Raw genomic sequence first — 27,883 nt, forward strand, 5'->3', positions numbered from 1 at the left:
CAGAGGTTAGACAAGATTTTTGTTTGTAAAACACCTGACCAGATGGCAGCCCAGGACAGACGCTCAACATGGCGTGACGACTGCCACTCCTGACGGGAACCCAGCATGTCTTCTGCTTCAAGCATCTTCTCTGAGAACAAGCCTACTAGCAGCACTGAGATGGCCTATTGAAAGGTAAATCTGTCTGCATAGAACGATGGACAAAGAACATCACCGTGGAAGCTCCCGTCGTGGCTCAGTGGGATACGAACCCAGCTAATATCCACGAGGACTCAGGTTCGCTCCCTGGCTTCTCTCAGTGGGTTAAGGACCTAGTGTTGCCGTGAGCTGCAGTGTAGGTCGCAGATGCGGCTCAGATCTGGCATTGCTGTGGTGCAGGCCGGCAGCTGTAGTTCCGATTTGACCCCCAGCCTGGGAACCTCCATATGCTGCAGGTGCGGTCCTAAAAAGCAAAAAACGAAAGAAAAAAAAGAAAGAACACACTTGTACACTGAGAAGTCTGCTTGATTTAAGGGAGCGGCTTTCTAAATTTGTCGTTTAGAAGTCCCAGGACTCTGACCTCCCTTTTATTTTCAAAAGCATATTCTTATGGGGAAACAGTGCCCACAAGTGGAGGCTTCTCTGGTTGACGTGGAGGCAGAAGACCTAGAAATCTGCATCTGTGGATCAACACAAATCCCTGAAACACGGTTTGAAAATCACAGTGGCAAAAACATAGTCGTCAGTTGAAATGTCAAATCTTTTTTCTTCCTTTTTTAGGGCCACACCCAAGTCACACAGAAGTTCCCAGGCTTGGGGTTGAACTGGAGCTACAGGTGCCGGCCTACACCACAGCCACAGCAACATCAGATTCGAGTCTTGTCTGTGACCTACACCGCAGCTCACAGCAATGCCAGATCCTTTAACCCCCTGAGCGAGGCCAGGGATTGAACCCGCATCTTCGTGGATACTCGTCAGGTTCTTTACCGTGGAGCCATGATGGGAACTCTCAAGATTTGAAACCTTGACTCCCACGTTTGTGCATCTGCGATCTTGGTTTTCTCATCTGTAAAGCAAATTTACACCTTCTCCAAATTTCTGTCACATTAAATGAGTTAAGTCAACTCATGACCACATTACAGGCACTCAAATCTTAGCTGTTGTCCTTTTACTTACTTTTTGTAGGATACAGAAAATAAAATGTGCGAGGTCAAGGCCTCTCTAAGGAGATAAAAAAGCCTCTGTCTGAGATAAAAGTTTCCAGACCTTTCTCACCCCTTCCATTCCCCTGCAGGGGCTGCAGAGTTCTCAAGCGCCTCCGGTGAGTCCTGGCCCACTCCCTCCTGCCCCTGCTAGGAAAGGCATTTGGCCCACGCCTGACCCCACCCCTATGGGGACAACATAACCCCCACCCAAGCAGCAGGTGTATCCTAAAACCCCTCCTTTCTCCTTCGTCCCCAGGCTATAAAAACACATGGAACAGTGCTCCGGATCAGGTCAGCCCCCCCTGGCCATCAGGAAGCTGTCCCGCTGCACTGGAAGTGACCCTTATCTCACTAACTTCTTTCTTTCTACCTCGCCATGCCGGAAATTAGCGACCCACGTGCACAGGCTATGACATCAAGTAGTTAGAGATCAGGCATAATTACATGAGGCAGCCGAGGACCTGTCTAACAGCTGAAACATGCAAGCAACCCTAGTGTCCAAGGATAAATGAGCAGGTAGCCAAGATGTGGTGAATACATACAAGGGAAGAGTACCCAGCCTGAAAAGAGAAGGCAATTCTGACATGTGCTACAACACAGATGAAAGGACATGAAGCAAGTCACAAAAGGACAAATAGTGTATGATTCCACTGCGGGAGGCACACGGAGTCGTCAAAATCGCAGAGCTGGAAAGGAGAGTGGCAGTTGCCGGGGCTGGGAGGGAAGGGCAGAAGGAGCAGTTAAGTGTTTAGTGGGTAAGCGCTGCAGGTTTGCACGATGAAGAGAGGATGGTGAGAATTAAGAGTTGCACAGTAATGTGAATGGCTTACTATCACTGAACTGTATGTTTATAGAACTGTGTACTTAAACATAGTTTCTGTTCTGTGTATTTTACCACAGGGAAAAAAAAAATTGAAAAAATTAAGTAAAACGAAGACTTTGGCAGATAAACACAACCAGAGAGCTCACCACCAGCAGATCCTCACGGGAACGAATGAATCGTGTTCTTTAGGCTACAGAGGATGGCTCCAGATGGATCACGGATCTGTGCAAAGGGGTGATGAGCTCGGAAAGTGGCCAGTGAGTATGTGCAAAGATGTTCCATGTCATTAGACACTTAGGAAACGCAAATTAAAACTATGTTGAGGAGTTCCCTGGTGGCCTAGAGGTTAAAGACCCAGTATTGTCAGTGCTGTGGCGTGGATTTGATCCCTGGCCCGGGAACTTCTGCACGCCACAGGCAAGGCCAAAACAAACAAACAAACAACTCACCAACTGTACCGAGATACTCTTCATATGCACTGGGACAGCAACAATAAACAGACAAACCACCGGGAATGCTGGAAAGGATGCTGGAGAAACTGGAACTCTCCCACACGGCCGATGGGAATGCAAAACGCTGTAGCTGCTTCTTGCAGAACAGGCTGGCAGTTCTCCAGACGGTTACACACAGAAGTAACATATGACCCAGCAATTCCACCCATACGTACACATCCAAGAAAAATGGAAATGTATTCACACACACATTTGTACACGAATGATCACAGCGGCCTTATTCCGTACATCCACAAAGTGGAAAACAGTCTGGCGGTTTCTGATAAAACTAAACAAGCATTTATTTCCTCTGTGATTCAGTAATTCCACTGCTAGGTATTTATCCAAGGGGAAAAAAAACCCAGACTGGTATGTAAATACCAGTAGCAGCTTCATTCGTAATAGCTCAAAACCTCCTGACAGGATGTTAACCAACAGATAGACAATTTACAGTATATCCACATACGCGGGAATCTTACTCATTAAAATAAAGAAGAAGTACTAACACAGACAACAACGTGGATAAATCTCAGGAGCATTATCCTAAGCTAAAGGAACCAAACACGAAAGAGTGTACACTAGACGACTCTATCTATTTGAAATTCTAGAAATGCTGTGGTCATAGGAAGTCGTGAGGGTACTGACGGCAAAACGGCAGGGCATTTTTTAGCCTAATGAGCATAACGCTTGCTTTCTTGATTACCGTGGTTATGGTTGCACAAATGCATGCATTTGTCAAGACTCCTTGAACTCGCCGCTTAAAATATGTGTGTTCATATTGCACTAAATATTTCAAGAAAGTTAATTTTATAAACAAAATATAATTAACTTTTAAACATTTGAAAAATGCTCAATATCCCTATAAACAAATGATTGACAATGAAAACTACACAGCAGTGATCTGGGCCCATACAATGACAGCGCCGGACCCTTAACTTGCTGAGCCACAGGGAAACTCCAGGATCCTTCATTTTTCTTTTCTTCTCTCTTTTTTTAAATTTTTGCGCCCACACTTAGAGCATATGGAAGTTCCTGGGCTAGGTGTTGAGTTAGAGCTGCAGCTGCAGGCCACAGCCACGGCCACAGCCACAGCAACTCGGGATTGAAGCGCATCTGTGACTCATGCCGCAGCTTTTTTTGCAGCAACGCTGATCCTGAACCCACTGAACAGGCCAGGGATCGAACTCACATCTTTGCAGACACCATGTCAGGTTCTCAACCTGCTGAGCCACAACAGCAACTCCTCTTTATGTTCTTTAAAGAAACAACACGTTATATTTTTCATATTAATTGTTCCTTCCGTACCCTAATTTCTTCTCCCACGCTCACTGGCAAAGCCTGAGAAAAGAGGCAGGTGATGAGAGCAGCAAGCACTCCGCCTCGGTTGCTCTGGTGTACTCGGAGACGGAACGCGCCCAAAAATGGGAAATCAGAAAGAACTGAACTTTCTGTTCGGCACCTACCGTTTTTCCGGGAGAGTGGTTTCCAAGGTGCTTCCTCTCTGGAGAGTCACAAATTTCTCCTCTAAGCCGTTCAACCTTAAATACAAAGGCATTTTCAATACAACAGTGAGGGGCACTGCTTTGCTTTAAAAATATACAAATAATACGTGAATATTACACAATACCTTCTTAGTGTAAAAATTTAAACAACACAGAGGTACGCAGAGTGACCAGTGATCTCCTCCACAGAAACCTCCCACGATCCTGCTCCCCTTCCAGAAGCACGACTGTTCGGAATATACAGTGCCTGGACTTTATCTCACAGACACACGTGCATGCTGGCTGATAGTTTATCTCATAGATGCATTTTATATGTATGCTTATATATATGTTTTATATCACAAATGTGAAATAAAACGCATTTGAGGTATATGAGATATATATGAGACAAAACTTTTTATCAGTATTAGACATATAAATCTAGAGATTTGGACAACTTCGACAGTTTTATTCTTTATGACTGCATTTAAAAACTATGATAGTATATACATAACACAAAATTTACCGTTTAACCATTTTGAGGTACACAGTTTAGTAGCACTAAGCACAGTCTCGTTATTGTGCAGCCACCACCAGCCTCCATCTGCAGAGTTCTTTTCAATGCAAAACTGAGACTCTGCACCTATTAAACAGTATCGCCTCATCTCGCCCTTCCCCTTGGCCCCTAGAAACCACCGTTCTACTTCTCGAATCTAGGATTTTGACTGCTCTAGCTGCCTCGTATACACGGAATCATATACCAGTTGTGTTGTTGTGACCCAGCATTTATTTCAATTAGCATAGTGTCTTCAAGCTTCACCCAAGTTGTAGCCTGTGCCAGGATCTCCTTTCTTTTTAAGGCTGAACAGTACTCATTGTATGCATATAACACATTTCGTTCCATTTATTTGCCAACTGCTACTTGGGTTGCTTCAACCTTTTGGCTGGTGTGAAAAACACTGCTATGAACACGAGTGAATAAACACCTGTCAGAGTCCCTGCTTCCGATTCTTTTGGGTGGGTGGGTACACCTAGAAGCAGAATTGCCATCACATGGTAACTACGTTTTACTCTTTTAAGGAAGGACCATACTGTCTTCTTTTTTCTTTTTCTTTTTTTTTTGGTCTTTTTTGCCTTTTGTGGTGCTGTACCGTGGCACATGGAGGTTCCCAGGCTAGGGGTCTCATTGGAGCTGTAGCTGCCAGCCACAACCACAGCCACAGCAACTGGGGATCCGAGCCGCGTCTTCAACCTACACCACAGCTCACGGCAACGCTGGATCCTCAACCCACTGAGTGAGGCCAGGGATCAAACCTGCAACCTCACGGCTCCTAGTCAGATATGTTAACCACTGAGCCACGACGGGAACTCCCGCATGCTGTTTTCAACAGAGGCTGTACCATTTTCCATTTTTTTTTGGCTGTGCCCATGGCATGCAGAAGTTCCAGGGCCAAAGATGGAACTCACGCCACAGCTGAAATGAGAGCCACAGAAATGACAACACTGTATCCTTCACCCACTGAGCAGGAGGCAGTTCCTTCCTTTTACAGTCCTGACAACCATGCACAAAGGGTTTCAATTTCTCCACATCCTCCACATTTGCTATTTTTATTGTTTCGATGATACGGCCATCTTAGTGAATAGTAACTCCTTCTTGCCACAGTATTTCCTGGGCACTTAGTGCGTCCCAGACCTCGCATTAGCCGCTAGAGACGTGACTGTGAAATGAACACAACGAAAGCTGGGTGACATGTCGTGTATCTAGAACCTGGAAGCACCTATGAAAAAATCAGTAAACTCCTAAGAAGAAATGGCTCAAAAACCTAACATAAGGAAGGGTTTAGTATTAGTAATCTCAAGTGTATCCGACAGAGTAATAATTTCTACCTGCGGTAGATGTAAACTATTACCTAAATCCTCATAAAAAGGAGAGAGCCTAAACGGACACGACAACAAGGTTACTGCTCAGCCTGTGTAGTTACAATGCATAAAATACGGAAGAGAACTGCTGACCGAACGCAGCCAGGAAAAGCACACCATCTACCTGCGATGCCACAGCCCCAGAATCAGTCTTCACCAGTGACAATGGACAGTGGACACCCAGGTTGCTCTAGCTGCTGACTGTTACTCTACGCACATTTAAATCAGTTCCAAGAACAGATGAGACGACTTACCTCTTCTCCAAGTACTTTTTTTTCTGAGTCAAGTGATCGAACCCGATTCCTTAAAGCCAGAATTTCCTCATCCAGTCTCCGGTTATGTTCCTTTGCTTTCTGTAAGTCAGCTGAGCCTAAAACAGAGAGATCGAACTGGATCAAGGCCTTAATTTGGGGGCACTAAGTTTCCTGACCTTCTTGTCAACCCTACCCTGTCTCCACCTTCGTGATTCTCTGTGAAGAAGAGCTGCCAAACTCTCTAAGTCCAGCCTGACAATGTTCTACCAGCTAATGAAGTGGAAGAGAATGGTTTTTCTTCTCACACCAGACTAATGAGTTGGACTTTTTTTTCTTTTTAGGGCCGCATCCGTGGCATGTGGAAGTTCCTGGGCTAGGGATCGAATCAGAACTGCATCTGCCAGCCACAACCACAGCCACAACAATGCCAGATCCAAGCCGCGTCTGTGACCTACACCACAGCTCATGGCAACGCTGGATCCCCAACCTCCTGAGAGAGGCCAGGGATCGAACCCATATCCTCATGGATATTACTTGGGTTCATAACCACTGACCACACTGGGAACGCTGGGCTTGCTTTGGATTTAATTTGCTCTTATGCTGGGTTTTTAAAGTAGAAGCTTAGATTATTTTGTGTCCTTTTTTGATTTCTGGAATAAGCATTAAATGGCATACATTTCCTTCTTAAGCACTGGCTTACATGCATCCCACAAAAGCTGATATGTTTAGTGTTTTCATTTTCATTCAAGTCAATTCATAGAAAATATTTTGTAATATCCCTTGTAGTTTTTTCTCTGAAGGCACGGCAATTTAGAAGTATTTTATTTAACTTGCTACTTGGCAGTTTGCTAAACATCCTTCTGTTATTGCTTTTTGGTTTAATTCTATTAGAACATAATTTGTATAATTGCATTTCTTCTGCAGAAATCTGTTTGACGGCAATGACCTCTTTTTGTGACTGTTGCTTATGCGTGGCGTTCTCTATCAATCCCGCCATGCTGGTTAGTGGTGTTACTGGGTCTTCCCCACGCTTACTGATTTTGTTTACATGCTCTATCCATTACTGTGCAAGCAGTGCTCTTTTTTAATTGTACCCACATATTTTTTAAACAATCCCGATCATCAGTTATGAGGGATGGAGGCCCCCCCCCACATCCCAACAATTCTCCATCACCGGCTGGGTGTCCAGTTCAACTCAACTCTGCTACTGTCCCTCTGGGGTCGGCATCATTCCACAGGCCAAGGGCTCAGATCCACAAGAATGTCAGTTCAGACGCCAGTCGCTAGGGCAGGGTGTTGTCTGTGCTTCTGACTGACTGGCTATAAACCGGAGACTCCTATGACCTCCTCCTCCGGTTTGATTATTTGTGAAAGCAGCTCACAGAACTCAGAAACATTTCATTTACGAGATGAGCCAGGCTGTTATAAATGAACATAACTCAGGAACAGCTAGATAGAAGAGATGCATAGGGCAAGGCATGGGAAAGGGGTGCAGGCTTTGCACACTCTCCCTGAGTGCACCCCGCTTCCCAAATCTCCATGCGTTCACCAGTCCGGGAGCTCTCTGCACCCTGTCCTTCTGGGTTTTTATATAGGCACGACAGATTAAATCACTGGTCACTGGTAATTGAACTTAATCTATAGCCTCTCTTCCCTCCTGGGAGGATTGGGGTTACTGATACGGAGGGGGTGAAGGTGGAACTGAAAGTTTCAACCCAGAGTTCCCTTATGATGCAGCAGGTAAAGGATCTGGTGTTGACACTGCAGTGGCTCAGGGTCGCTGCTGTGGCAAGGTTTGATCCCTGGCCCCGGGAATTTCCACATCTGCAGCAGGTGCAGCCAAAAGAATAAAAACAAAAACAAAAAAAGAAAGCTCCAACCCTCTAAGCATGCAGTTGGCTCCCCTGGCAACCAGTACCGATCCTATGGTTACCTAGGGGCTTTCCAAAAGCCCTTGTTATCATAACCAAAGCCACCCCTCTTCTTATCCTTAGGAAACTCCAAGGGTTTGGGGCTTAGTGCCAAAAACAGGGTCAAAGACCAAATATAGGCTTCTTACTGTAAATCATAATATTACAGGATAAATAAGCCTCTTTTTATAGCCACTTAAAACCACTAAACATATTTTAAATTATTTTTGTAGTTACTACCACTGTGACACCCAAATTTCACTACATTTTTTACAGCTGATATCTTTACAAGGTCAATCTGGGGTCAGATAATTCACCACTTCTTCCAAGCCTATCGGCTTCGCAGTAAACAAAAACTATGAGGTGTTGTTAGATGCATTACAAGGTATCTTGATCCCAGCGGCCCCAGTAAAATATGTATTGTTTGTATTGACCCAAGGTTTTGGAGTCAGACATACATGGGTTCAAACACCAGCTCTAACACTTAACGTAGCTATTGGATAATGCATGTAACCTTATCATGACTCAGTCTCTTTACCTATGAAATGGGAATAATAATAGTCACAACTTGGAATTCTTGTTAGGGTTAGCGGTAACAGTCTGGCAAGTGCCTAGCAGAGTACCTGTTAGTAAGCAACAAATGGCAATAATAGTATCAGCAGTAGGAATAGTAATAGCAGGAGTAATGTTATTATTCAATTATTAAATAACATTATTATTTTAAAACATTATATAAATTATATTATTATTTAATATTTTACTATTAAATACTGTTATATCTGTTAAAATGACTCACCATTTTCTTTCAGCTCTTTCAAAAGTTCTTTTAATTTCTCAACTTCTAGTTGAGACTTCTCAAATGCAGAATCTAAAAGAAAAAGAGAACAAAATACTTGCGTAAAGAGCAAATGGTTAGTAAAATAATCAGGTTTCAAAGGGCTCTTTCTCTTTGGAACACTTTCTGGTGGCTGTCCTTGGAGTTTCTGCATAAATGTCACCTCCTCCAGGAAGCTTTTCCAGATTGCCCCCGCTTTGTTTGTCTTTTTAGGGCTGCACCCATGGCATATGGAAGTTTTTAAGCTAGAGGTCAAACTGGAGCTGGAGCTGCAGGGCTACCCCACAGCCACAGTAACGCCAGATCTGAGCCGCATCTGCGACCTACACCACGGCTCACGCAAGGCCGAATCCTTAACCCACTGAGCAAGGCCAGGGATGGAACCCGCATCCTCATGGATACTAGATAGGTTTGTTAGGTTCGTTACCACTGAGCCACAACGGGAACTCCCCAGATTGCCCTCTTCATGTTTCTATGCACCTGGTGTTTAACCACCCCCCGCCCCGACATCTGGTCGCGTGACCTTTCCCAGTTTCCCTAAGCAGACGCTGCGCACTTAGGACCTGTAAACAGCAGGAACAGCTGGAAGTTTTTCATCATGGTCTACCAGTCTCGTAGAAAGGAATATCACACACCGAAAATACTTAGAATTAACTCCTGTAATTAATACTATCTAGAATTTTGCCAGCAGTTGTTTGAAATATCAAAACAGCAAAATTCTAGGCAGTAGCTTTTGGTACTATTCTAGAGTTGTATGAGGGCAATAGGATGGCCCAGGGAAGGAATATGGGGCGTTGGAATCTGTTGGATTTGAGTCTCTAATCCAGGCTTTATCACTTTGCCGCCTGTGGTCTACTCACCACCAATGCTATGGCTGGAAGGCCTCCTGTGATAGCAAGTCGAGGAATCTTCCAGAAGTGACAGTCTAATGGGAATCTTACAAATGAGCATTCCTAATCACATAGAAAAGATACTGGAGGTAAAGGCCAGGGGAAATCAGGCACGAACTTCCAAGCGTCTTCTCCCACGGAGTCACATAGGATGTGCTTAATTTCTCCAGCAACAAATAGACACTTTGAAAGGTCCACCAGGAAAAGTCGTTGCAGACTCGATGCCCAAGGTGTTTACTGGGGGCTGGTTACATAGACGCCGTCTTCTGCCTGGGACGCACCGAAGTGCCAGACTCTCAGAGGGAAAGCAGGTTTTCCACATAAGCCACGTGATCTGCACAAAGCGCTCAGGCACAGAGTCACTATTATAAACGGGGGCATGGCGGGACCCTTCCCACATTCACCTTCCCAGATGTCAGGCGGGGCTAAGCTGACAAGCAGGACTTTCCAAGGACAGCAGGGTCAGGGCTTCCATGTTAACTCTTTTCTGGGCAGGATGGATGTACCGCGCTGTGTTTATCCATTTGCCAAATGATGGGCATTTGAATTGTTGCTATGCTTTGGCTCCTGCCAACATCAGCGCTCTGAACATTCACATACGAGTTTTAGCGGACATGCATTTTCATTTTGCTCGGGTCACTTAGGAGCAGAATGGCTCGGTCACGTGATCACGTTACAGCGAGCACCCTGAGGAGCCGCCGAATTGTCTTCCAGTGTCCTCGTCATTTTACACTCCAGTCGGCAATGTTCCAATTTCTCCACATTCTTATCAGCACTTGTCGCGGCCGTTTTTATTACACCCACACTAGCAGGTGTGAAGTGGGATGTCACCGCAGTCTCACCTGCACTCTCCGAATGACCAGGGATGTCGAGATCTTTCCATACGCCTACTGGCCGTTCACATACCTTCTCTAAAGAAATTTCTACTCAAATATTTTGTTCATTTTAAATTGGGCTGTCTTTTTAAAATAATATCATCGAATATATAAGACTTCTATTCTGGATATGAGTCCCATATCGAACGTATGATTTGCAAATATTTTCTCAGCCTGGGGTTTGCCTTTCCAGTTTCTTGCTGGCATCTTTTGAAGTACGGAAATTTTAAATTTTGATCAGGTACACCTTACTAGGTTTTCTCCTACCACGCTTGCTTTTGGTGTAACAGTTCGCGCACGAGCGCCTAACCGCAGTTCGTCAGGATTTACTCCTATGGGGTCTCCTAAGCATATTACAGTTCTAACTCTTACGTGTGTCAGCTCTGTGGTCCATTTTAAGTTAGTTTTTGAGTAGGTGTGAGGTAGGGGCCTGTATAATTCTGAAACATCTTCCAGACATCATATCACACATCTGTAAATATTTCACTATGTATCTCTAAAAGGTAAAAACTCTTTTAAGCTATAAGCCTGGAGTCCCCACTGTGGCGCAACGGGATTAGCAGTGGCTCTCCAGCGCCAGGATGGTTCAAGAAGGAACACATAAGGCACACACTGACACTGCGGGTGCTATTTTCTTTTTTCTTTCTTTTTTTTTTTTTTTTTCTGTTTTGCTTTTTAGGGCCACACCTGTGGCATATGGAGTTCCCAGGCTAGGGGCTGAATCAGAGCTGCAGCTGCCGGCCTACACCACAGCCACAGCAATGGCGGGATCCGAGCTGCACCTGCAACCTACACCACAGCTCAAGGCAATGCTGGATCCCCAACCCACTAAGCAAGACCAGGGATCAAACCTGCATCCTCATGGACTCTATTCAGATTTGTTTCCGCTGCCCCACAACGGGAACTCCACATACGCCATTTTAAAAGGACTTGCTAACTCAGCTTCCCAGCAGTCCCCAGGGGTATATTCACCAAGTAGACAGTTTTCAGTAAGCAGTATGGGACCCACCAGATGGACCACGCCCTGCTGCCCGGGGTGCGTGACTGAGTTCTGCTGCATCCAGGGGTAGCGAAAGGGAACGGGTGCCCTGCTTTTTCCCTTCTCCTTCTGTATCGCTAGCAGCAGACTGCTTCTCATCAGACTCACATGGCCAAAATTCCTTTTTTTTCTAATTGGGTTTATCAAGGTAAAATTTGCAGACAGTAAAATTCATCCTTTTAAGTGTGTAGTTTGATGAATTTTGACACACACAGCCAGTTGTGTACCCATTAGTCCAATTTTCCACCGTACTTATGTATAGATGAGAACGAGAATATTCACAGCAACACAACGCAGAACAGCCCACAACTGGAAACAGCATAAATGTCTATCGACAGTCGCACGGGCAAACAGAACACACCGGATATGTTTATTCAGTGAAATGCAAGAGTACAAAAAGCAAGAACGAACAAACCGCTATTACGTGAAACAAACGAAACAAACGAAAGAATGCATGTTCTCTGTGGTCAAAACTAAGAAATAGCCTCAAAAGTTAGGATACTCACTGCTTTGGGGAGGAGACAGTGGGTACACACAGAGAGAAGAAATGGGGCTTCCGGGAGTTCCCGTCGTGGCGCAGTGGTAAACGAATCCGACGAGGAACCATGAGGTTGTGGGTTCGGTCCCTGGCCTTGCTCAGTGGGTTAACGATCCGGCGTTGCCATGAGCTGTGGTGTAGGTTGCAGACGAGGCTCGGATCCTGCGTTGCTGTGGCTCTGGTGTAGGTCGGTGGCTACAGCTCCGATTCGACCCCTAGCCTGGGAACCTCCATATGCCGAGGGAGTGGCCCAAGAAATAGCAAAAGCCAAAAAAAAAAAAAAAAAAAAGAAAGAAAGAAATGGGGCTTCCGGGGCGCTAGGCATTCCCTGCATGGGGTGGTGTGCACGGAGGAGTTTTGCACTTCTGGGTGGGTGTGTCATGTTACACTTCCAATACAAATTTTTAGACACCATAGAAAATGAGGCGGCAGGTCAGACTTCTACGCATTTTTCTTAAGAGGTTTGTTTTTCTCAGGGTGCTCAGTTCCACCCCGAGTAGGATTATCACACTTCAAACCCGGTCAGAGGCGGGCCTCGGTGGGCACCGCGGCCTCGCGTTTACCTAATTTGCGCTGCTCTTCCCCCTGGCCTTGCGGTTCCTGGGCGGCCAGCCTGCAGATCTCCTCACGGGCCGTCCCCAGGCTCCTTGCGGCGTGCTCCAAATCTCTCTCCACGCAGTTTTGCGACGTTTTATCTTTTCCTGGGTCTTCATCGTGCATCTGAAATAAGCCCAACAAAAAGCAAATGGACTCTTAGGCCACTGCGCTGATTCCTATAAACGTCTGGAAGCCAATGAAGAGCGGCAAACAGGACATGTCGCTTGTGTGCCTTTCATTTATTAGGTGAAACCACATAAAATTGGTGGTGGTTGATTGTTTTTAACCTATAAACATGTAATTTCACAAGGTTCAAAGAGATTATGGTTATATCATTTTAAAGAATAGAAATTTAGGCGCTCTCATCGTGGCTCAGCGGAAACGAATCTGATGAGCATCCATGAGACGCAGCTTTGATCCCTGGCCTTGCTCAGGGGGTTAAGGATCCGGGAGTTCCCGTGGTGGCACAGTGGTTAACGAATCTGACTGGGAACCAAGAGGTTGCGGTTCGATCCCTGGCCTTGCTGAGTGGGTTAAGGATCCGGCGTTGCCGTGAGATGTGGCGTAGGTCGCAGATGCGGCTCGGATCCGGCGTTGCTGTGGCTCTGGCGTAGGCCAGCGGCTGTAGCTCCAATTGGACCCCCAGCCTGGGAACCTCCATATGCTGTGGAAGTGGCCCTAAAAAGACCAAAAAAAAAAAAAAATAGAAATTTAATCATGAAAATGATCATCTGGCAAGAAAGAGAGCTAATAGTCCTCATTCATATGGTAATTACATACAGTTTATAAAATGCCCGTATATAAGGAATTTCATTTAATTTCAAGGTACACACACAATTAAGGTTCAAGTCATGTTCAGAGTTCCTTTTCCATAATCATTGTCAAGGCGTTTTAAAAGCTGAGAAGGAGTTCCCGTCGTGGCGCAGTGGTTAACGAATCCGACTAGGAACCATGAGGTTGCGGGTTCGGTCCCTGCCCTTGCTCAGTGGGTTAAGGATCCGGCATTGCCGTGAGCTGTGGTGTAGGTTGCAGACGAGGCTTGGATCCTGCGTTGCTGTGGCTCTGGCGTAGGCCGGTGGCTACAGCTCCGATTCAACCCCTAGCCTGGGAACCTCCATATGCCGCGGGAGCGGCCCAAGAAATAGCAACAACAACAACAAAGACAAAAGACAAAAAAAAAAAAAAAAATAAATAAATAAATAAATAAAAGCTGAGAAATTCAATCTCAATTATATTTTCTTTTGATCCCCAAAATACGTATTAATTTTATACGAATATAATCATTATACAACTTTTTCTAAAAAATAACAAAAAAACATTATCTACATAACAAAGACAGTTTCAGCTTACCGATACATTTCCTTGAAGTATTTTTCACTTACACACATTTTTTTACACAGCTATAATCCCAATACACGTACAAGTTTCTCTCCGGGCTTCTCCTTTAACATTATACCAGGAACATTCTTCTACACTGCTGTCCAGATTTTATAACAATAATTTCTTTTTTTTTTTTTTTTTTTTTTTGTCTTTTGTCTTTTTTGTTGTTGTTGTTGTTACTATTTCTTGGGCCGCTCCCACGGCATATGGAGGTTCCCAGGCTGGGGGTTGAATCGGAGCTGTAGCCCCTGGCCTACGCCAGAGCCACAGCAACGCGGGATCCGAGCCGCGTCTGCAACCTACACCACAGCTCACGGCAACGCCGGATCGTTAACCCACTGAGCAAGGGCAGGGACCGAACCCGCAACCTCATGGTTCCTAGTCGGATTCGTTAACCACTGCGCCACGACGGGAACTCCCCAGATTTTATAACAATAATTTCTAAAGGCTATAGAATGTTCCAGTGGACACAGCATGATTTATATAATCATTTCAACACTTTGGTAGTTTCCAATTTTTGCTATTGAAAATAACACCATGATTGATATATAGTTCCATCCATATATACTTATTTGGGGTTACCTCCCATTGTTAAATTCTCTGTAAAGATTTTATTCACTGGATCTAGCTCTTAATAACATTTCCACAGATCAAAAAATAAATTCCTCAAAGAGAATTAATTAAACTTTTTAAAATGTGCCATACATTCTAAAAGACTCCCCCCAAAAGAAGCTCCAAATATACTTGAAAAGTATGTGCTGTCCAAAGTGATTTTTCAAAGTTCATGACATACATTGATGGTTTAAATTTTGATACATTCAGTAAAAATCAGCTCTTGTGTTAAATAGGTGATTAATTTTTTCTTCTCCCCAAATATTTGTACTATGTTTATAATACTTTTAAGTACCACTGATATTTTTACAGCATGGATTTATACATTTTAAAATATTCAAACAACATACTTCCACAGTAAAAGTGAGCTTGTAATTAGCTACTACTATTAAATTAAAAAACTGTAATTTTTTTTTCCCACCTCGCTCAAATTTTTTCTAGACTGATGTGCAGGTTCTTGATGTCTCTGATGTTCCCTTTGCAGAGGCTGGTAGATTTGTTCAAATTTCTCCTAAATAATACCAAGAAACAGATGAAAATTATATCAAGCAACTTCGTGAAAAAAAAAAGTCATTTAAATTTTAAAAAAGTTGAAAAAGAGGGAGCACAGTCCAGTCCATTTTATGAAGCCAGACCATGTAATGTAATCTCAACAAGACAATACTGTCCACAAGAGAGTACCTATGATCATTCCTGGGGGGGAAATCCTACCCTTTTAAGTACAAAGTGCAGATGCCTGCAGTATATAAATACAATTACTTTATATCAGTACTATTAAAATTTTACGGGAGAGTGATAGGAAGAATTATCTAAAGTCTCATTATGGGGGCAATAATGAAAAAAAGTTGGCTAACACTGGCTAGACAGTCCTTGATATTAAAACTTGGCAAAGATAATTACAAAAAGAAATATCACAGGACAACATGACATAAACACAGATTACAAAAACTTAAATAAAAATTTATCAAACTGAATATAGTGATAGTTAGGATAATATATCATGAACAAGCTTGATTTATTCCAGGAATGCAAGATAGGTTTAACATTAGAAAAATTAATCAATGAAATTATCACATTAACAGATAAAAATTCTAACTTATTTCATCGTCTCAATGGCTACAGAAACAACATTTTATAAGTGTAACATTAATTTCTAATAAAAGCTTTGAACAAACTAGAAATAAGAGAACTTTCTTAACCTGATAAAAGCTATTAAAAAAAGAAAAACAGGAGTTCCCGTTGTGGCGCAGCGGAAACGAATCCGTCTAGGAACCATGAGGTTGCAGGTTCGATCCCTGGTCTCGATCAGTGAGTTAAGGATTGGGCGTTGCCATGAGCTGTGGTGTAGGTCGCAAACCTGGCTGGGATCCAACGTTGCTGTGGCTGTGGTGTAGGCCAGCAGCTGTAGCTCCGATTATATCCCTTAGCCTGGGAACCTCCATACGCCACAGGAGCAGCCCTAAAAAGACAAAAGACAAAAAGAATAAAAAAAAAGAAAAAGAAAAAAACCACAGGAGTTCCCTTGTGGCTCAGCAGGGTGAGTATGTGGCATTGTTACTGCTGCGGCTCTGGTAACAGCTGTGGCACAGGTTCAATCCTGAACCGGGGAACTTCTGTATGCTGCAGGCGTGGCCCAAACATCCCTAAACCCCTACAACCTTCATCAAACGCCATACTAATGAACCGCTGACTACTTTCTCCTTGACGTCATTAACAAGTATATCTGCTATTCAAGATAATACTACAGATCCTAGCCTAGTAAGATAAGCAAAAGAATTAAAAGGAATAAAGACTGAAAAGAAAGAAACAAAAGTATCACTCTTCTCAGATATGACTGTACAAGTAGAAAACTTTTTTTTTTGTCTTTTGTCCTTTTAGGGCCGCACCCTTGGCATATGGAGGTTCCCAGGCTAGGGGTCCAATCCAAGCTACAGCTGCTGGCCTGCACCACAGCCACAGCCACACCAGACCTGAGTCGCATCTGTGACCTACGCCACAGCTCATGGCAACGCCAGGTCCTTAACCCACTGAGTAAGGCCAGGGATCGAACCCACAACCTCACAGATCCTAGTCGGATTCGTTTCTGCTGTGTCACGACAGGAACTCCTAGAAAACATTTTAAATCCTCAAATAAGTTTTTCTGTGGCTTTTTTTTTTTTTTTCTTTTGTCTTTTTAAGGCCACACCTGAGGCACATGGAGGTTCCCAGACTGGGGGTTGAATCGGAGCTGTAGCTGCCAGTCTACACCACAGCCACAGAAACAGGATCCGAGCCATGTCTGCGACCTACACCACAGTTCACAGGTTGCTGGATCCTTAGCCCACTGAGCAAGGCCAGGGATCTAACCCGCGTCCTCATGGATATTAGTTGGGTTCATTAACTGATGAGCCATGAAGGGAACTTCTTCAAATAAGTTATGAAAATGAATAAGAAATTTTAGCAGCATTGCTAGGTATAGTCAATATATAAAATAATTACATTTTTAATACTAGCAATAGCTAATTAGAAAATTAAATTCTTAAAAATATATAGCATTTACTATTAAAAACATCCACAAATATGAGGTAACTAGCACTAAATATAACTAAAAAGGGCAAGATTTTGTAGGAAAAATTTTAAAACATTACATATATATTAAAAAATAGATGGTGAGGAGTTTGCTTGTGACACAGCAGGTTAAGGGTCTGGCATTAACACTGCAGCAGCTTGGGTTGCAGCTGTGGAACGGGTTCAATCCCAGGCCCAGGAACTTCCACATGCTGTGGGCGTGGCCCTCCAAAAATAAAAACAAATGGAGAGATAGTCCAAGATCATACATAATATCAATATTCTAAGATAGTCAATTCCTCCTAAATTGATTTGTACATTCCAGGCAACCAAAACATCAAAATCCCAGAAGGCAAAGACTTCTCAAACAGGACGGAAAAACACTAACAATAAAACAAATGACTGATACACTGAACTACATTAAATTTAAGAACTTCCATTCATTAAGAGCCCCTATTAAGAATATTAAGAAGACAAGCCACAGAGTGGGGAAGAAAGTATTTGTGACATGCATAATCAGTAAAAGACTTGAAATCAGAACATATGGAGACTTCCTACTAACTGGGTAAGAAAAAGACAGACAACTCAAATTTTAAATGGACAAAATACCTGAACAAGTGCTAACAAAAAAGGAAAATCCAAATGAAAACTAATCATCCTAAAATCATTAGCCATCAGGGAGATGCTAGCTAAAAACAACCTGAAATATTATTACACACCAATAATAGCACAGCCAAAATGTAAGTCTGACGAGTGATGAGAGCAAAGGCAGTCTCATACACAATTGGTGCCAGTATGAGCTGGTGCCACTACTGAAGAGGACAGTTTGATATTACGGGGTAAAGCTGAAGCTCTTCATACTCTGCACCCCCTAAATCCGCTCCTAGGTATTAACCCTACACGAGCGAATGCACATATTGAATGAGTATCCGCAGCAGCATAATTGATAGATTATAATACATTCATAATAGATGTATTATGTTGGAAACAACCCATATCAACATAGAACGGACAGACTCATGCCATGTATTCACACAGTGGGATAATATACAGCAATGACAAGCTGATTAAAATAAATAATACAAACAGAATGTTTTGCAAAAAAGCAATTCCCAAAGCTCATTCCTTGCATGTAATCTTCAAAAATAGACAAAACTAAACTACTGTGCATCTATTACTTAGGGATGCATACCGTCATGGGGAGGAAGAGGGTTGCGATCAGAAAAGGAAGCTTCCAGAGAGTTGGCAGTGTTGTATTCCCAACAGGAGCAGTGGTTACAGGGTGTTTGCTCTATAACTATTTGTCAAACTGTATTTTTAAAGTTTTATCATTTCCTGCATATATGTTGTTATAGTCCACAATAAAGTAAGTTTTTAAAAAAACTTTGATTATTCCTGGCACTAAATATCATCCCTTTGTCCTTTGCCCTATCCAACAATAAAGTGGTTAAATTTTGATACATCCATTTAAAAGAATACATAAACTGTCAGAAAGCCCAAGGCGAATCTATACACGCGAATACAGAAAGTGAAAACAACGTGCATGACGAATACAATTTGTATTGTGAGAGGGTGGAGATTTCCCAGAAGGATGAATAAAAACTGTGGGCAGTGGTAGCTGAGGAGCACGGAACTGAGGATGTGGGGTGAGTCAGTAACTCATTTTCCGCTCAATTTTATGCTGCCTGAATCCTTTTCTACTTTATGGCTGTCTTAAGTTAGAAAATCAACAAAATAAAAATAAATGTAAGTGAAACGTAATTAGAACACAGATCAGGCCTTGCAAAAGTCCTTGGACTTCCAGGTCATCATATGCGGCCCCACTTTGGCTGGAACGACTCTGTCCTCAACTTCACGCACAGGTGAATTCAACATCAGCCTAGGAAAATATAACTAGGGAGGCAGTGAAATTTTAACCAGTTACATTTCATAATAACAAGATCTTTGAAAAGTATTTTTTAAGAAGGTTTTTCAGGTGTACGTGACATATGATAAACTGCACATATTTGCGGTGCACCATTTTTGTCACATGTATGATCCACGATGACAACTCCAGAATCAAGGCACTGAAAGCACTGGTCACTTCACAGGTTCCCTGCGCCTCCTGATGATTCATTCTCTGCCCAACCCTGCCCCACGCAGCCACTAATCTGCCCGTGTTACATGTTCGTTTACATTTTTACTACTTCATATAATTAGAATTTTAGACTATGTATTCTTTTTGGTCTGGCTTATTTCACTCAGGTAATTATTTTGATTTGATATTTATCCATTTTGTTGCATATTTATTCTTTTTTTTTTTTTTTGGCCATACCCACGGCATGCAGAAGTTCCCAAGCCAGGGATCGAACACACACCACAGCAGAGACAACTCTGAATCCTCAACCCACAGAGCCACCAGGGAACTCCTGTCCATTTTCACTCCCAAGTAATATTCCCTTCTGTGGATACCTGTTGATGAACATCTGAGTTGATTCTAGTTAAGGGCTATTACAATTAAGGTTGCTATGACATGGATAAGTCTTTACGTGCACGCATGCTTTCATTTCTCTTGGTATGTTCCCAGGAGTGGAACGGCAGGGTTATATGACAGGTGTATGTATAACTCTTTAAGGCAGTGCTGAATTAGTGTCCAAAGTGGTGGTATCATTTTACACTCTCACCAGTAGCGTATGAGAATTCCAGGTACCTCACATTGTCACCAACACTTGATATGGTTAATCTTTTCTTCCCCTCCCCCTGCTTTGGCCATGCCCACAGCATGCAAAGCTCCCAGGCCAGGGCTTGACCCCACACCACGGTAGTAACCAGAGCCACAGCAGTGACAATACCAGCTCCTTAACCCACTGGGCCACCAAGGAACTCTGGGTCTTGATTTTGCCCCTCCAGTGTGTTTACAGTAATATTTCCTTGTGATTTTTGGTCATTCTTTAATTAACTGTTACTTAACACCACCTTCCTAGTGCCAAAAGAAGTTAAGCATCTTTTCATGGGTTTATTAACCATTTGCATATTTTTTTCGGTACAGCCTCTGTTTAAGTCTTTTGTCCAGTTTTTAATTTGGCTATATGTGTTATTGTTGAGTTATAAGAGTTATTTATATAATTTAGATACAAAGCTTTTGTTGGATATATATATAGTTTTAAAATATTATCTCCCAGTCTGTGGGATGCTCTTTCATTTTTATCTTCTGAAGAGCAAATGTTCTGAATTTTTATGAAGTCTAATTTTTTAATTCTTTGTGTTTTTCCTATCTTATAAAAATCTTGCTAAACCCAAGACCACTAAGATTTTCTTCTGTAAATTTTATCTCCTACAAAATCTATGAACCATTTTGAGTTAACTTTTGTATATGGCATAGGATAAGCGTATCGTAAGGCCTACAATTTCATGTGCCACCTTGACACCCTTGTACCTCATGGGGCACCAAAAGCCTGACCACGAGTTCTCCTGCCTTGGCCAGATATGCCCCCTCCAACAGGAAAGATTCCCCACCCAGCCAGACCAACTATATTCCACCCAGTCCTCAGCCTAATGGGTTGTATTTCCCTGCCAACTCATGGAATTTTTTTTTTTTTTTTTTTGGTCTTTTTAGGGCCGCACCCGGGGCATATGCAGGTTCCCGGCTGACGCCACAGCCCCCGCAACGGAGGATCAGAGCCACATCTGCAACCTACACCACAGCTCATGGCGATGTTGGATCTTTAACCCACTGAGAGAGGCCAGGGATGGAACCTGCATCCTCACGGATGCTTGTCAGATTCATTTCCACTGAGCCACACTGGGAACTCCTCATGGAATTTTTTTGTTTGTTTGTTTTGTTTTTTTTTTTGTCTTTTTGCTATTTCTTTGGGCCGCTCCCGTGGCATATGGAGATTCCCAGGCTAGGGGTCAAATTGGAGCTGTAGCCGCAGGCCTATGCCACAGCCACAGCCACGTGGGATCCGAGCCACGTCTGCAACCTATACCACAGCTCACAGCAACGCCGGATCCTTAACCCACTGAGCAAGGCCAGAGATCGAACCCGCAACCTCATGGTTCCCAGTCGGATTCGTTAACCACTGTGCCACGACGGGAACTCCTCCTCATGGAATTTTTTAAACGAGGCAGTCATAGCCTCCCATGGGACCCAGGGGCACGTCATCCTGCTGTCACGATGATCTGTCTCGCACTCTGCGAGGTCACTGCCTTCCTGAGAACCACCCCTTGAGGCGCTGCACGGCAGGCAGAATCCTCCCTGGGCTGTGAGCCTATCTGACCAATAAACCACCTGTGGCATCTGTGTCCAACGCTGGGTGTCGTGTGTTTGGTTATCTTATAATATTTAGAGGGAATCCCTCCTTTACCAACAGGAAAGGGGACCTCAACAGAACTGAGGGTTTTGTGTTTGTTTTCGGCATATGTCTATATAATTGTTCCTGCATTGTTTGTTGAAAAGTTTATGCTTTTCCTGTTAAACCGCCTTGGGACCTGAGTTGAAAATCAATTGACCACATAGATATGGGTCTAGTTGTGGGCTCTTCGTCCTGTCCTATTGACTGAGATAGCCACCTTTACACCAGGACTGTACTTTCTTGATTCCTGCAGCTTTATGCTAAGTCTTAAAGCAGGAAGTATGTATCTTTTAATTTGCTCTTTTTTAAAGATCAATTTTAGAATCAGTTTGTCAATTTCTACCAAAAAAGTGACTACTGGTTACGCTCAGGTAAATTACAAAACGGCTTGAACAGAATATAACTGGGAATGTGACATACATTTCTGAGTTATACTTTACAACAACAAAAAACCTGTGTGGTATCTGCTGGAATTCTTTCTGTTAGTGCTAAAACTATGACTTAACCGTGACTCGGCAGCTCGCCTTGGGGGTCATCTAAGACTTCGCCTTCACTATGTCCAATGTGTTTTATCGATTCCATCTCCTTTATAACTCACTTCCTATTTACACTCCGAGCCTTGCTTTTTGGTCATTCTTTAATTAACTGTTACTTAACACCCCCTGAAATCCCTGCTTCCAATCTGGCCGCTATCCGATCTATCCCTTGCTGTGGCCAAAGTGATTTTTCTAAAACACAAATCAGATCATGTTACCCTCCTTGTAAAATCATTCAGGGACTCTCCAGACCTTCTGCAACGAAACTTTGTACATTCAAAGTATTTTTATACTTCTAGTATGCTCCAGAAACATTGCTGGGTGCTGAGTCCAAACTCCCTGGCTTCGCAAAAGAGATTCTCCCTGTGATGTCGTTTCTGAAACTATCTCCAGGGACATTTCTCAGCATTGACTCACAGGAACCAGTACGTACGAGACACTGTTCCTCTGCCAGAAATGGCTCTCCCCTCTCTTCACCCAGCTAACACCGACTCAGCTTTCAAGGCACCACTCAATGGCACCTCCTCTGGAGACTTTTCCACCCATCCCAGCTCATCCCCTGAGTTTTCCTAACTTCCGTGCCTCCCTTTACCAAAGAGCCTTCCACACGGAGTTACAGCCGGGTTTCTTTCTCTCCTTCATCCCTGCAAGTCCAGGTCCTATCTGATTTCACTTTGTTTCTCCATCCGCCACCACGAAGCCTGGCACGTGGTAAGTGCTCAAGAATTAGTCACAATCACGCTAATTACGGCGGGAGAAGCTCTTCTAGAGCTTCACATTTATGTGACCTCATTTTCAGGACCATCTCCTGGAGCAGCTGCGTGGCTCCCAGACTTTGCAGGTGAGGAAGTGGAGGCTCAAAAAGGGACACATATGTGGCTAATGAGTGGCAGAGGAGGCCATCCAAACCGCACGCCCATATTCTTAAATGCTGTCAAAACTGGCTTCCTTGGTTAGGAGTCTGTGTGGTTACTGTAGCTCGGCCCATTCTGGATTAGCCTCACGGAGGCCCTTTGCTGTATCAGTCACTACATGTGCATGTCCTAACCTTCTCTTAACTTTGACGGATGTTCTTGCTTGGAGACTAGAGCATAAGAAAAGACAGACTTAACAGTTAACTAACCTAAACTGCTAAACTTTCCATTTTGCGGAACTGATCAATGTGTTATAAATTCAGCCCTTACCCACACTAACAACTTAAAAACCCAGCTTCCTGACACTTTAATATACGAATGCTTAAACGAACAAGTGTGTTTTACAACGGCTCTGCCTCCTATGCAATTACCTAGCTGATTTTGGAATACCTGGGGAAATTCTTTCTGGAGGCTATGGCTCAGATCTCTTTGTGACTCCTGCTTGGGATCCCCAAATTCCAGTTTCCTCAAGATTGTACTTCTTTCCATGAGTAAGTGTGCAGTCTGTTCACTGGGGCTGCTCAGAGCTATGTCAGACAAGCCTTCTCGACACATTTCAACCTCCTTTACTGGCACTCCTGCTAGGAAGAAATAACAGAAACAATACTTTTAAAAGAAATGCAGGCAAATAACTAAAACGTAGTAGGAGAAGGTTCTCCAAAGCAGTAGATATTCCTACTACTTGCTTACGTTTAAAATGTGTTCTTGCTTAACTTTAAAATGTGTTGTTATTGAGTGCGTGTTAAGAGGTGGATGTTGTACTAAGCACCTGAGATTCTGAGATAAATTTGCCTTATTTAATTCTTACAACAACCCAGGGAGGTAGGAACCAAGATTATCCCTTTTAAGAGATGAGGCTCAGGCCCCAAAAGCCAAAACACTTGTCCACAGTCCCTCAACTAATCCTGCCAAGATCCTTCGTGATTTCAATAGTCAGGTAGACGATTAGCCCTGGGTTTTCAGTTCCTTTACCAGCTAACTTCCAAAGCCCTAGTCCTGTACCCCACCTCAACCACCCACTCCCTAGGGATTCCCTAGACCTGGTCATTAGCAATAACCACAGCGCCTCCCTAGTCTCAACTTCAAACAGCCTCTTCTCCCTTATGCCTGCCTACTTCAACCATTTTTAAACTGGGAACTTTAACCTGCTGACTGCAAACACCTTTCAATTCTTTACCCCTCCCGTTCTCTCGTCCTTGCTTATCCAGCTTAGACGCTCTTGTCGTCAGTATCACCACTCCCTTGAAACAAGCACAACGTGCCTGCCCCTCCTTCCTTCCATGACAAGCGGGGACAGAACTCCAACCTGCTGCAGGCTGGCTCTGCGCCGCCGCCACTGTGCTCCAGAAGCTGAATGTGGCTACAGAGAACGGCACAGCCGGTGCTGACTGGCTTCATCTCCAACTCCTGAGCACTAACCCAGGAGAGCCTTCACCGCTGCCCGCGGTGCCCATCGTCTTTCTCGTTCTCTGAGCCCTGGACCATTGCCACCCTCCCCGCTTTCCGCAAACGCCCCCGCCTCCGCCCTCGCGCTGCCTGTCAGCTCAATTTCACCGCGAGAAGAGAGGCAGGCTGAAGAGAGGCTCTGCAGGCTCCCCTTACCAGACCCGTCGGCTGCCGCGGCCCCTTCCCGAGAGATTTAAGAATCACCCCTGATCCTGGGCCAGCCCCTCCCCTCGGACACTGGACCCCACTCCCTCTCCTCCCAAAGACAACGGTCTGACGGCTGACTTTCATCTCTATCGCCTCCTGGAGCTTTCTTCCCAACCAATCATCTTGGAGTCAGGCTACAGTATCTCCCATTCAAAAGCAACAGTGGGGAGTTCCCGTCGTGGCTTAGTGGTTAACGAATCCGACCAGGAACCATGAGGTTGCGGGTTCGATCCCTGGCCTTGCTCGGTGGATTAAGGATCCCGCGTTGCCGTGACTGTGATGTAGGTTGCAGACATGGCTTGGATCTGGTGTGGCTGTGGCTGTGGCTGTGACTGTGGTGTAGGCCGGCAGCTGTAGCTCCAATTCGACCCCTAGCCTGGAACCTCCACATGCGCTAGTGCGGCCCTAAAAAGGGAAAAACAAAACCAAACAAACCCACAGTGATGAGACAAATATATGGTATCACTTATATGTGGAATCTAATAAAAATGATACAAAGGAATTTACTTATAAAACAGAAACTGTCACAGATTCCAAAACCAATCTCCTGGTCACCACAGGAGAAACCACTGCGGGAGGGAGGAACTGGGAGGGTGGGAATAACAAATGCACACGACAGGATAAGAACCTGCCGTGTAGCAGAGGAAGATCTACTCAATAGTGCGTAATAACCTATATGGGAAAAAGGAATGGACGTACTTATACGTATATAACTGATTCACTTTGCTGTACACCTGAAACGGACACCCCACTATGAGTCAACTACACCCCAGTACAATTAAAACCAAAAAACGCCGGGAGCTGTCGATGAGGAGTTCCCTGGTAGCACAGCAGGTTAAGGATCTGGCATCACCACTGCTGTGGCTCGGGCCACTGCTGCGGTGCAGGTTCAATCCCTGGCCCTGAAACGTCCACGTGTTATGGGTGAGGGCCAAACAAAGAAGATGAAAACAACAAAAACTCTCTTTCAACCTCATGCCCGCCCCCCCAGTTTCCCCACCATTTCTTTTTCTCTCTTTACTCTCAAATTTACATCGCTGGTTCACACTGCTTTCCAAACATACACAAAGGTGCCTACTTGGCCTTCCCGCTTGGATGTCTAAAATTCACATCAACGTGCAGACGGCGTCTAAGGGCAAAAAACTCTTTACCGTTTTCCCCAGTGGGGCCTCCCCCAGACTCCCCATCTGAGAACTTCGGAATTCCAATATTCCAATTGCTCAGGCCAAAACGCTTTAGCTCACCAATGATTTCTCTCCTTTTTTCCCACTCAAAGTTAAATCCATCATTATCAAATCCTGGTAGCTCCACCTTCTAAAGACATCCTTTAATTATATACGCATTTCTGATGTGAGGTGGTTGACCGATGTGTTCCTAAAACGAAGACGCGAAACTGCTCCCTGAAGTTCAGAGCGCTTAAGGGAGAAGGGTTGGTATAGAGCACGCAAACTTTCGTCATTGTGTAATTAGAGCGCTACAAAAAAAATCTGACAATCCTAATAATTCTACTGGTACATTTAAAGAGATATGTCAAATTCCCAAAGAAATAGGAAATACTTTAGCAAATATAGGATTCTATTTTCCTTTAAAAAAAAAAATCAGGTTTACTGTCCAGGTGAGCTAAAGAAGGAGCTGAGCCTGCAGAGCTGGAGAGAAAGGCAAAATGCACAAAGGTTACAAATTTCTTTGCAATAAGCACTTCCAAGGGAAAACGTGTGGCCAAACAGCCCAGAAGAAGTGTGTGGGATGAATGGGCTTTCTGGATAAACTCCACGGCCTGCTGGTGAGCCCAAATCACTAACACGCTGGGGGCGACCGTAGATGAACTTTCTTACTATCGTGACATTGCTCTCTGACTGACCAGCCTTTCATGAGCTAATTTATGTCAGCAGCAGAACACAGGGCAGGTTCTGTTTCGTACAGCACACCGGATGAGAGCCCTGAACTACCCTCTTGCTGGGAATAACAGATGCCAGAAGAAATTTTAAAACTTTTAAAGTGCAACCACCACATGAACAAAACTAGAATGCAAGAGTTCTGTTCCTGTTTCTGTTTTTGGCTGTGCCCGGAGGATGCAGAAGATCCCATCCGGGGATCAAACCTGCACCACAGCAGTGACCCAAGCCACGGCAGTGACGATACCAGATCCCTAGCCTGCGAGGCCACCAGGGAACTCCAGAATGTAAACTTTCAAACCAGCACAAGAAAACTCAATATATCCAACGGAAAACAAAAATGGGGAAAAAATGAAACGAGAGTGCAGTCCCTATGAAATGTATCCTGTGATTAGCTCAGTTTTCTCTGCACCTGAGATTCAAAATAAAGCAAAAATTTCCATCCACAGATCTTTGTGAAAGGAAGTTCTAAAATGAAAAAAGGAAAATCATCCCAAATAGAGTATCTGAGAGGCAAGAGAAAATGCTGAGCAAAGAAAATGATGCATATGTGGTAAAAATAAAGTCACTGATCATGCATCATAATAATATCTAATTTATGGAGTTAAACCAAATACAGTATCTTGCCTTGGAGCTTTGGAGTACTTCACAAACAGTTCCTAAACCCTTAATGTGCTAAGTACTTTCTAGGGCAGGTGCTTGGAGACCCCAGAAACCACTAAGACTATGGTTCGATCTCTGCAGACCCCAGAAAAACTGACACAGGTAATTAGGACACGGTGTGGTAAGAGCTGTAACGGACATGAAAGAAAAGCGCATTCTGCACTCTCTCACACACATTTGAGAATATTTCAGAATACATACCTTAAAAAGGCCAGCAGAAAGTACCCCTTAAGTGGAGTTCCCGCCGTGGCTCAGGGGTTAGCGAATCCTACTGGGAACCAAGAGGTTGCGGGTTCGATCCCTGCCCTTGCTCAGTGGGTTAAGGATCCGGCATTGCCGTGAGCTGTGGTATAGGTTGCAGACACGGCTTGAATCTCTCGTGGCTGTGGCTCTGGTGTAGGCCGGCGGCTACAGCTCCGATTGGACCCCTAGCCTGGGAACCTCCATATGCTTCGGGAACGGCCCAAGAAATGGCAAAAAGTCAAAAAAAAAAAAAAGGTACCCCTAAAATA

General features: G+C 44.0%; 1 protein-coding gene across 50 annotated transcripts in view; it reads right to left on the bottom strand.

Annotated features, from left to right (window-relative positions):
- Window positions 1–27,883, bottom strand: part of CCDC30 (coiled-coil domain containing 30) — a 104,556-nt gene that overhangs the window by 62,270 nt on the left and 14,403 nt on the right. For 14 of the 50 annotated variants that reach the window (XM_084965459.1, XM_084965453.1, XM_084965433.1 and 11 more), the window contains 6 exons: window positions 23,551–23,738; window positions 15,251–15,340; window positions 12,804–12,960; window positions 8,860–8,931; window positions 6,154–6,269; window positions 3,962–4,036 (listed from right to left, as the gene is read on the bottom strand). In XM_084965459.1, the coding sequence (XP_084821585.1) occupies window positions 3,962–4,036; window positions 6,154–6,269; window positions 8,860–8,931; window positions 12,804–12,960; window positions 15,251–15,340; window positions 23,551–23,738 (698 nt within the window). Of the gene's footprint in view, window positions 1–3,961; window positions 4,037–6,153; window positions 6,270–8,859; window positions 8,932–12,803; window positions 12,961–15,250; window positions 15,341–23,550; window positions 23,742–27,883 lie in introns of all 50 variants that reach the window. The other 36 variants (XR_014808569.1, XR_014808570.1, XM_084965442.1 and 33 more) reach the window with 5 other exon arrangements.

The sequence above is a fragment of the Sus scrofa genome, chromosome 6 (assembly GCF_054392235.1).
Source record: "Sus scrofa isolate SSC_HxYL_T2T_F1_AM1 chromosome 6, Sscrofa_HxYL_maternal_Yorkshire_Landrace_v2.0, whole genome shotgun sequence".
Classification (NCBI taxonomy): domain Eukaryota; kingdom Metazoa; phylum Chordata; class Mammalia; order Artiodactyla; family Suidae; genus Sus; species Sus scrofa.